The sequence below is a fragment of the Lates calcarifer genome, unplaced genomic scaffold (genome assembly GCF_001640805.2).
Source record: "Lates calcarifer isolate ASB-BC8 unplaced genomic scaffold, TLL_Latcal_v3 _unitig_1931_quiver_614, whole genome shotgun sequence".
In the NCBI taxonomy this organism is placed as follows: domain Eukaryota; kingdom Metazoa; phylum Chordata; class Actinopteri; family Centropomidae; genus Lates; species Lates calcarifer.
The window spans coordinates 114567-125495 of NW_026115857.1; the positions used below are offsets into that span (position 1 = coordinate 114567).

The 10929-nt window shown below is 43.2% G+C and overlaps 1 protein-coding gene across 1 annotated transcript; it reads left to right on the forward strand.

Annotated features, from left to right (window-relative positions):
- The first annotated feature begins 5069 nt into the window (after positions 1-5069).
- LOC108891325 (microtubule associated protein 11) lies at positions 5070-10809 on the forward strand. Its single transcript, XM_018688457.2, has 13 exons — positions 5070-5341; positions 6064-6407; positions 6547-6642; positions 6777-6906; positions 7092-7178; positions 7429-7549; positions 8398-8545; positions 9137-9219; positions 9321-9472; positions 9571-9707; positions 9841-9919; positions 10082-10196; positions 10298-10809. The coding sequence occupies exons 1-13, from the start codon at positions 5149-5151 to the stop codon at positions 10452-10454; spliced, it is 1842 nt and encodes a 613-aa protein (XP_018543973.1). The 5' UTR covers positions 5070-5148; the 3' UTR covers positions 10455-10809.
- The last annotated feature ends 120 nt before the right edge of the window (positions 10810-10929 follow it).

The window sequence follows — 10929 nt, forward strand, 5'->3', positions numbered from 1 at the left end:
ATTGTATATGGTAATATGTGTCTATCCACATAGTATTTAGCAGCATTCAGGCCTCTACACAAGTATCAACTATATTCACACCACAGCAATACAATATACATTTATGGTTGCTCAGCATTGTTGACAGAAGAGTGACATAACCCTAACCCGTTTTTAAAAGCCACTACTGAACATCACTTACCTTTGACTAGTGCAACCCAGTTTAGTGAATCACTACTTTAAATCCAGCTAGTAGTTACTAGGAAACTTTACACACAAACTAAACATAATATTTTAGCAACCACAGATTCACAGGAGAGAAAGTGTTCCAGTAAAATTCCTGAATATCACACACTGAAATGCAAACTGTCATTTTCCACTATTATTTGACAGCTACCGTACAGGCAGACAGGAAAGGCAGGAGAGAAAGCAAGGGAATGACATGCAGCAAAGCTGGGGCCTCATCACAGAAGAATATCCTAACTGCTTGTCCTGCCTTTATTCGTGTTTCAAAGATAGGAAAAATCCTATCTTCCTATTACAGCGGCAACCCCTAAACTTGTGGCCGTGTTTCTATCTCAAACCTCCTATCTTAATAAATCCTTGCTATGACTGTAATTCTATTTCTCTATCAGCAATCATTCTGTCATACCCGTAACTTTGATTAGGCTGTTTGAGATGGACAAATCAGCGGCTCTCACAGCATAATATCCACTGCTCTCTCTTCTTACTGCAGCACCACATTACAGATAGCTTGTCTGACCTCTATAAGTTTGTGTGAGATGCAAGGCTGTGATGTTAAAGACAGATCCGCAATCACAAGCAGTCACACTCAGCAAAAAAAAAATAAAGTGCATTTGTGATCTGTATGTCCAGCCAGACGTAGATTGATATCTTAGCAGTCAATATATACATGTTAATACATGGTCTGGGAAATTTAGAACATCATCAAACGATATCAGTCGACTTTCACAATCATTATACTTTTGTATTAGCATACAGACCTAATAAGAGTGTTTCCGAACTCTATCCTAAGATACGACAGGATTTTCTCCTAATTGTAGTCAGGAAACATGTTTCTGTGACACCAAAAATCATTAGTCATCCTACACTGACATAAGACAGGATTTCAGACTTAGGAAGTTTCTGTAATGAGGCCCAAGGACTCAGCCATGACGTGGTATGAGCTCTACCAGGTGAGCAACCAGGATGTCCCAGATACGACTTGGTTTCATACAAATGGACTGACAGCTTGTCATACCCAAGCTTGTTATACACACACACACACACACACACACACACACACACACACACACACATATATGTGTGTGTGTGTGTGTGTGTGTATATATCACATGATAAATATGGATTATGTTTTTTTATATGAGGCTTCAATCAACAATGATTCAACATGATTTACAACCTAAAATCTTTGTGAATACTTAATTTTTCATTTTATTCTCTGTTATAGATGAAAAGTAACTATTTCTCCTTGGGAAATTGCTATTAAATAATTAACAGATGAATGAATGAATGAATAGTGTTATTAATATTATTAATTATTAAATATTATTTGTTAATATTAATTTTAATATTAGGTAATTGATTTAATTTAATAATATTATTAAATCATGTCCATAATATTTGTTCATATACAATCCTTTTTCTAGTTTAGTTTTCTACCGTTTGGATATGGGCTTAGTGACTTTGTGCATTGAACTGTGTGCAGGTGGCCCCATGTTTCAGATTTTTTCACCATATATTTTTGATATTATGATATTTGAATACACTGTTATATATTACATTATATGTACAGTATATTTATCTTTTATCAGTTGTATTCCACATGTTCTTGGATTCTTGTCTATATAGGGCTCTAGGCCTATCCACTGTTCCTGTATGTGTGTGTATGTGTGAGGGTAGGTGTAGGTTACATTTACATATGTGGGGTATGAGCTTTGATTAAAAAGTGTGTTCACTGTGACTGGAGTCTTAACACATCAGTTAATCCATGTGAGAAATGGCTGAATGTGTGTCATTATGTTGGGGGGGGGGGGGCATTGTGCACTTTGGCTTTTACTGGGGGAACTGTTGGAGGGAACGTGGAGTCAGGCATGGTTGTTGATGTTCAATGTTGTCTGTAACTTTGAGTGTGTATGCATATGTGGAGAAGTTGTGTGTTTTTAACACCAATGTTTCTCAGATGCCTAAAACAAATTTCTCCTGAGGAAGACAATAAAGGCTAATCCTGATCCTGATCCTGATCCTGATCCTGATCCTGATCTCAGTGAGTATTTGGCATAGAGAGATAATGCTGGTATCTCCATAAAGCTGGGACGTTTCTCTTTACAGATACTGAAAACTTAAAATGTGTTTCTGGGTCAAAGTGACTGAAAATGATGGAGCAGTTCACATTGTATTAGTTAATGTTGCTGCTTCTGCTGTGGCTGCAGTGTGTGGAGACCTGTTGAATGAACTGGGTTTACAGCATTGCTTCAGTGGCAGTTATTCTGGCTACATGACCTGTCTGTGATGCAGCAGCTCCGTTATACTGTGTTTCTGTATATTGATATGTTGTATATGCATGCTGATGGTTTCTATAGCTGTGACATCAGAATGACTGTATTGAGGGGGTTAATTCAGGTGGGACACCAGTGAAGGCCCGGCTGTGAACCTGCCGCTGATGAAAACACAGTTTCTTTTCTTGTGCTACCTTGTGCATGTTGCTGTGTGCACTTTAAGGTAAACCACCTGTGAAATGTGTCATGTACATAGAACAGGCTTAGCTTGTCTTTTAATTTGCCCTGACCTGTGACTGTTTATTTGATTTTATATTTTATACCAATAAAGTAAAATATGAGGCTGCACTTAATGTTTAAATTACACAGAGCAGTAAATATGATTACCATATTCAGATGTACAAACAGTCTGAAGTTATGAGGACATTTTAGATTATTTCATCTGTTTAATGATATTGTCGTAAATGATTTGTTTGTTTGCCCATTGATTTCCTTAATACTCACACTTACCTGTGACATACTGCATCTTCAATCATATCATTTGACCAGGTCATGAACCTGCAGCCATAACCACAGAGAGCTCACCTGAGATCCTGTAGCTCCACCTACCTCCAGTCACCTGTCACTGCAGCTGCTGCTGATGTCTCCAGGTGTCTGATGAGATGATTCATCTACCTGTATGAAGTGATGGATTTTTGTCATTCAGATGGAAATGTCAGTAAACGTTCCTCAGTGTTCCTGTATTCAGACATGAATGGTTCCCACCAGCCCTGCTTCAGATTCTGTATGTTAACTGTTCACATGGAGATTCATCATTTCACCAGTTGGATTACAAACAGTTGGTTTGACTTGTGTGAAACAGTAAACCACTGACAGGTGAAGTGAATATCATTGATCATGTCATGACAACCCAGTGTTCTGCTGGGAAACCTTGGCTCCGTCCTCCAGACATTTCTGAGCAGCTGTTGTGGTGGGAACGTTTAGGTGGGTGGTACATGTCGAAGTACCATCCAGATGGATGAAGAGCCCAGAACATTAGACTCTGAGTTAGACCCTGAGTTTGTTGGCAGCCACAGTTTTACATTTTGCAGTGAGTCTCTTTAAATTCATCAGAAGTAATGTCGGTCCTTGGTCTGGGAACGAGCCCCTTTCATTCACACACAAACTACAAGCACAAACTAATCGAAGTAAATACCGATTTAACTGACCGACATCTTAACCACCGGAACAGCAGTGTAGTGAACCGGGATCTATCAACTCTGACTTCCTCTAATAAGCCTGACTTAAACCAGAGTAGGTTAAACTTCCTATGCAGTACCGGCCGATGGCTTCACAGACGGAGCTGAGGCAACGCGTAAACACTGCAGGAGAAAAGTCATTACATCTGATTTACATGCGCACCTGCCCACTGCTGCACAGAGGAACCTCCACAGGAAGGGGGACAGTCATAGACCTCCGGCGTCGACACGACTCTGAAAAGTTGCAGAAAGGTTGTTGTGAGGGATAAAAAAAATACTTTGTATCACTCTGCTGTGCTGCTCATTGTGATACTGCCACCTGGTGGACTGGAGTGGCGACACGCTCTTTGGTTTACAATCAAACACCGTCCCCACAGTAACGCTGAGTCTGCGGTGCTGTTGAACTGCAGTGTTATAAAACTTCAAAAACGGCTAAAGAGACGGTTAACTTCACCACAACTCACCGCTTACGTTACCTTACGGTTGAATCAAGACCATTTCAGCTCCGTTTCAACCAAAGTTAAACATTACAACTGTCATGAAAGCAGGTTTGTTGACTTAGTTTTAGCTAGGTGCAGCTTGTTTTAAGTTTGCTTTTACTTTGAGCGACTTTTCACCAACTCCTTTAGCCCGGGCTTTTTCTTTTGAAAGGACAAACTGGAGGCGGTGAGCTACAGAACCATCCTAACGGTGGAGACGAGGCCCACGAGGCTCATACAGCCAATCACAGGGCTCCGTCCCCTTCCCGTGACTCCCACTTTAACGTCTTCATTCTGTCCATAATACAGTTAATTTAGTTTCAAGACAATAGACTGGTAACAACTCCAGAGTGTCAAATAATCAGCGATATCAATACCAACACATCCACTATTCATTTCTCATTAAAATGACTGAAAGAAATAACGGAATCATATAAAAATAGAAGAAAAGTTGACCAAGCCATCAGAACAGCTATTTTTCTGTCAAATGAAACTTTGACAGCATGTTGCTGTCTGAGCTCATCCACCATTGTTTGTTGATGAGACCAGAGAGAAGTCCTCACACTGTGTGACAGTGTTGGTTTTTGTATCTTTTCTATTTTTATGTATTTATTTACACCATTTTTATACCGTTGTATTTGTCATAATGTAATGATATGTTTATGCTGTGTTTTGGTTAATATAAATGTTTTTTCTTTGGTTTAAACAGTGTCTGACTTGTACATTGGTTTTGTTCATCTGTCCGTGTTACCTGTGTCTGTACCATAATATGGCCACTGAGGGGCGCAATAGCCACATTTTTCCACATCTGTGTAACCCAGCCCATGCTTTTATTTTGAAAGTGGGAACAGGAAGTGTGTGTTTCATTGTTCGCGTGGCCGTGCATTGACTCTGGTCCTGGTCCTGCTCGCTCAGCCTCCTCCGGTCGTCGCCATGGTGCAGATGATGGAGTCGCAGTGCGAGTATTTCATGTATTTCCCGGCGGTGCCCATCACGGACCTGTCGGACCCGGCGCGCTACCGCACTCTGCCCCGCCGGAGCCACCTCTACCTGGGAGAGACGGTCCGCTTCCTACTGGTGCTGCGCTGCAGGGATGCTGGGGCGACGCCGACCGAGCACGGCCCCGGTGAGGAAGGGGGGGGGCCGGGAGGATGTCCCCCATCCGGCTGTGGATGAAAGGGAGGAAGAGATATTCTTTTCGTTGTGTGTCTGCTCTGATCAGCAGCGTCAGGAGTTTATGATTAATATTCCTAACATACTCGTTAGTATTTATATGGAGAGTCATATCTGTTCTGGTATATTCCGTTCATCCAACAAAACCACAGTGTGATTATTATGTGTTTCTCTTGAAATGCAGGTGGATGCAGGCACTGTGTTGATATTTCCAACATGGAGGGGAACTCTGCAGTTGCATCAGAATGAATGGAGGATGTATCATGCTCCTTATGGCACCAGACTGTAGCCAGAGTTTCTGTATTAGTATACAATAACACTCCCCAGTACGCTGCTTTGACATGAAGACTGACTGATTAAAACACAGCTAACAGCTACAAATACAAGGACAGAAATCAACATAATAATAAGGTGTAGGTGAAATTCCAGCGAATACTGGGGCAAATCCAGGGCTAAAACTAGAACATGCTGGGCCAAAACAAAGGCTAAAACACCAAAGTACTGGACTAAACCAAGGCTAGAAATCCAGTGAATACTGAACCAAAGAGCTAATTCATATGAGAATAATGGGCTAAACCAGGGAAAAACAGCAGAGAGGTTTATGGAATAATTGTAGCCAATGACGATTCTCACGTGCTTGAATTTATATACGTATTTATTGTATCTGTCTTCCAGCAGGGGGCAGTGATGGCACTGCAGCAGGTTTCGGGACAGAGTCGGCCAGTAGCCGGGCGTGGAGGGAGCTGGCCGGCTCTCTGTGTGCTGTGGCCAGCGTGAGTCCAGGTGAGAGCAACCGCCACCGAGGCAACCACCACCAGCATCACCACGACTACCAGAGCAGCGGGGACGAGGGCAACGAAGACGGCGAGGAGGACTACATCGCAGCCGCTGAGGCAGCCATCGCGGCGCTCGGCAGCAGGGTGGACTCCCGGTGCCGGAGCTTCAGGGACTGCAAACCCCTGCTCATCCACAATTCATCTGGGACGGCGTCCAGGGAGTTCCGCAGGGCACCTGTTCAGGTACAGTGGCCTTGATGCTCAGGTTGATATCCTGGAGAGTGGGGCAGCAGGTTGTCAGGTTGGACATTCATGCCCCCCAGATGATGAACCCTAGTGACTCTTACCTCATGAAGTAAAAGTATTTCTGTTTCCATGTCAGTCTCCTCTGGACGAGCCGGTGGTTTTGACAGATGAAGTGATCTTCCCCCTCACCGTCTCTCTGGACAAACTCCCTGTCAGCACCCTAAAAGTCAAGGTCAGGAGGAACATCAGTCCATCTGCTCCTAGCAAGACTAAGTCTTCCTACATGTCAGAAACACCTGACTCTGGTTGTGGTTTACTTGTTCACAGTGTCTTTGGGCAGTAGTTTTACTCTCTGTGTGTGCTCAGGTGATGGTCACGGTGTGGAAGAGGGAGGCGGAGAAAGCGGAGGTGCAGGAACTCGGATACCTGAGCGTCCTGCAACAACGAGAACCGACACACACCTTCAGACACGACCTCAACACCTTCAAGGCTCAGGGTACAACACACATATATTAGTACTGGGCGATATGGGGAGCAGGGCATATATGCATCCGGCCACCATGTTTCACTGCTGAGAGTTGTTGTGTTAGATTTTCCTTTTTATATCCAAATCCATGTGCTGTTAACATCATCAGAAATAAAGGTAAAACAGAGAAACCTTCCTCTCCTCCCTGTCCACAGTGAGCACCACCCTGACCGTCCTGCCACCTCCGACTCTCCGCTGTAAGCAGATGACCGTCTCTGGAAGGCACCTCGCCGTCCTCAAAGGTAGCAGAGCAGGATTTTATCGGCTCTTATGCTGCTGTTATTGGACTCACACCAGACCAACACATTCACGTTGTAATAGATAACAGAGCAGAGGAACAGGCAGGACCCAGTGACTTCACTTACATGGATAAAAGAAACTAGAGCAAAGAGAGACAAAGAAAATCAGCTCTACTGTCACAGCAGTCTGGAAACCTGGTATAAACAAATCCAGTTAAACACCTTTCCTCTGTGTTCTACCCTTTTTTTTCAGTGTTGAATGAGTCTTCTCAGGAGGAGGTGAGTATTCGCGATGTTCGGATTTTACCAAACCTTAACGCCTCCTACCTTCCCATGATGCCAGACGGCTCTGTACTGCTGGTGGACAACGTGTGGTATGTTCAGAACATCATGTCGTTATCACGTCTGACATTATACTGTGTTATATCATATTTCACTTTGTTACATTTAACAATACGTTGCATGTTTTTTAAGAGGTTGGTATTTTGTTCTTGTAACGACATAATGTATTTCATGGAGTTTATATTAAATGACGTTATGTTATAATGATGTTTTAGCTCTTTGATTATGATTATTATGAAGTTGTGTTGCTCTGTGTTGTTACATTTCACATGTCATGTTGTCACACCATGTCTGTCACAGTATGTTACCATGGTTATACATTTTGTATTACTTAATGTATGTTGCAGAACCTTCTGTTATGTTACATTTTATTGCGTTGCATTCTGTTACGTCATGTTCTGTTACAGTATTTTCTGTTGTATTCTGCTCTGTTACGTTTTATTATGTTATAGTCTGTTACCTTCTGTTACACTGTGTATAGGTTTATTACATTATGTTCTGTTCTGTTACATCACACTCCATTACATTGTGTCTTTACCTTTTATTACATCAGTGTTCTGTCACATTATGTTCTTTTACTCTACAGTCTGTTATATTATGTTCTTGTATGTTATATTTTATCATGTTCTGTTCTGTTACCTTCTGTCATCTTGCAGTCTGTTCAGCTTTAACCGCTCAGGCTTTTGTTACTTTGTATTCCATTATGTAACGCTACGTTCAGTTCCTTTTATTAGATTAAGTTCTTTTACATCACGTTCTATGTTACTTTTTTGTTACTCCGCGTTATGTTCAACTCTGTCAGTCTGTCAAACTGACCATCCACCTGAGTTTGCTGGTTTGACCTGATGGAGCTCACGCTGCTTCCTCTCCTGCTCTGCAGCCACCAGTCAGGTGAGGTGGGCATGGCGTCTTTCTGCAGGGTGGACAGCCTGGCCTGCCGCCTTCCCAGCATGCTCAGCGCTTTGGAGGAGCACGACTTCTTGTTCCAGCTGCACCTCAACGACATGCCGCAGGACGACTCCAACGAGGTTTGGTCGTGTTTGTGTGGTTGTCTCAAAAGCACCGTGTTGGACTGTTTCCAGGAACTGATGGTTTTTTTTTTTTTATCTGTGATTTCATTTGATTCAGAGTTTGTGTCGTTAGGTAGAACCCATGCCTCTGGGACATGTGTTGGCTCTTCTGATTAAACATATAGGTTATGGATAGGGTTGTCCGACTATGGCAAACACAATGATCATGATTGCTTTCCTAAATAGCAATTATTTTTGTTGCAATAAAATTTGTTGCATTTTTGCCCCAAAATTAGAAACTGGAAAATATTTTTAACACATGTTTTGAGTGTTTAAGTGTGCGTGATCAGTGTTTCCTGCTTTATTAAGTTGTGTGTTGCACCAACCTGAAAGCAAACTTAAATCCAGAAACAGTTCTTTATTGTGACTCCAGATAAAAATGATGCTTTAGTCTTGTCCTGTTTGTTGAGAATATGAGAGTATAATGTCAGTGATCTGTTCAAATCAAAGTGCAGGAGAGTACCAAAGAAACACTGATGGGCTCCCTCTTGTGGTCATAATATTATCCCAGTACATTGAATGTCACTGTGTGTGTTGGTGTATTTTCAGGGGCTGGAGGTTCCCCTGGTCGCTGTGCTGCAGTGGTCAACTCCCAAGATGCCTTTCACCAACTGTATCTACACCCACTACAGGTAAAGACCAGGCAGGACTGATTTCAAAGAGTAAGATCCTTTAACCAGAAACATTTCTATATATCAGTACCCCGCCTTTTCCACTTGTCCCTCCCTGTCAGGCTGCCCAGCATCCGTCTGGACCGTCCACGGTTCGTCATGACGGCGAGCTGTCCGAGCACCGTCAGGGTGAAGGAGCACTTCAAGGTCAAATACGTTCTGCTCAACAACCTGCAGGACTTCCTGGCTGTACGACTCGTCTGGACTCCAGAGGGTCAGAGTGTGTTACTGATGTTGTCTGAACATAAATCAGATCAAAACTAAAAAACATTTAGCTTTAAAATCAGCCTCTCTGTTACTCTGTGTGCTCAGGTCGTGGTCAGGGTGAGGATGCAGCTCTGGCTGCTGTGGTCTGTCACACTCCTCTTAGTAACCTCGGTCACTGTCGGAAAGGAAGCACTCTGTCCTTCAGCGTGGCCTTCCAGATCCTCAAACCAGGACTGTACGAGGTACTGAACCAGGACCTGGACTCAAGTTAGAAGACAAACAATAAATAAATGAAGTAAAAGCTCTGATGGTTTCCTGCAGAAAGAAGCAGACATTTCTTCACCTCACACAGTTTTCATCTCTGTCTCTCTTCAGCTGAGTCAGCACATGAAGCTGAAGCTCCAGTTCACAGCCTCAGTTTCCAACCCTCCACCTGATGCTCGGCCTCTGTCACGTAAGAATTTTCATTTTCATTCATTCATCCGAGTAAGATCCTGTGGACATGAACCTCATTGTTAACTTGGCAGCCTGAAAACATTGTTAGTGTTAGTTTAATATACAGACAGGTTATTGTAAGACCACAAGACAGCACTGACACTGTCCCATCACCACCTAGGTAAAAACAGCCCATCCAGCCCGGCGGTTCGAGACCTGTTGGACCGACACCAGGCCAGTCTGGGTCGATCTCAGTCCTTCTCTCACCAGCAGCCATCTCGATCCCACATCATGAGGTACAGAGAGTTCAGACAGAGCAGAGAATAATGTCACATAATCTACTTCAGTCGTCTAATCACGGGTGTCTTATGTGTGTGTGTGTGTGTGTGCGCCTCAGGACGGGCAGTGCCATGGAGCGTCGGGCCATCACCCCTCCTGTCGGCTCTCCGGTTGGTCGGCCGCTCTACCTGCCGCCGCAGGACAAATCACTGCTGTCGCTGGACAAGATCGCCAAGAGGGAGTGTAAAGTCCTGGTGGTTGATCCTGTCAGCTAGGGAGTGAGGGAGTAAGGAGGGAAGGAAGGAAGGAAAGAGGGATAAGTGGATGAAAGGACAAGGAAGCAGTGAGCAGACACTTTAAAAGTGGAAAATACTCCAGAATGTTTGAGTCGATGGAGACAAAAAAGGGACAAAATTAGAGTCCTCACACACAAAACCCACCTGAGACTCACCTGGATGAGCCAGGCCACAGAGACAGAAAGTGAAAAATGACTGGAGAGGAAAACTCTACTTCAGCTTCTCTTCATCTGTAAACTCCCCTGAAACTGAAGGAACCTTTACATCAACAATGAGAAACTGTCACATTTCCTGAAAAGGAAATAATGATCAAATGATGAAGAGAGAGACTGAGATGATCAAACTGTAAAATGAAAAGTGGAATGATGTATTATCATGGTTCTGTATTAGTTAAAGGCACAGGCCTGTGTTCAGCAGAAATAATCACACAGGACGTAGAAGTTTGTCATTTATT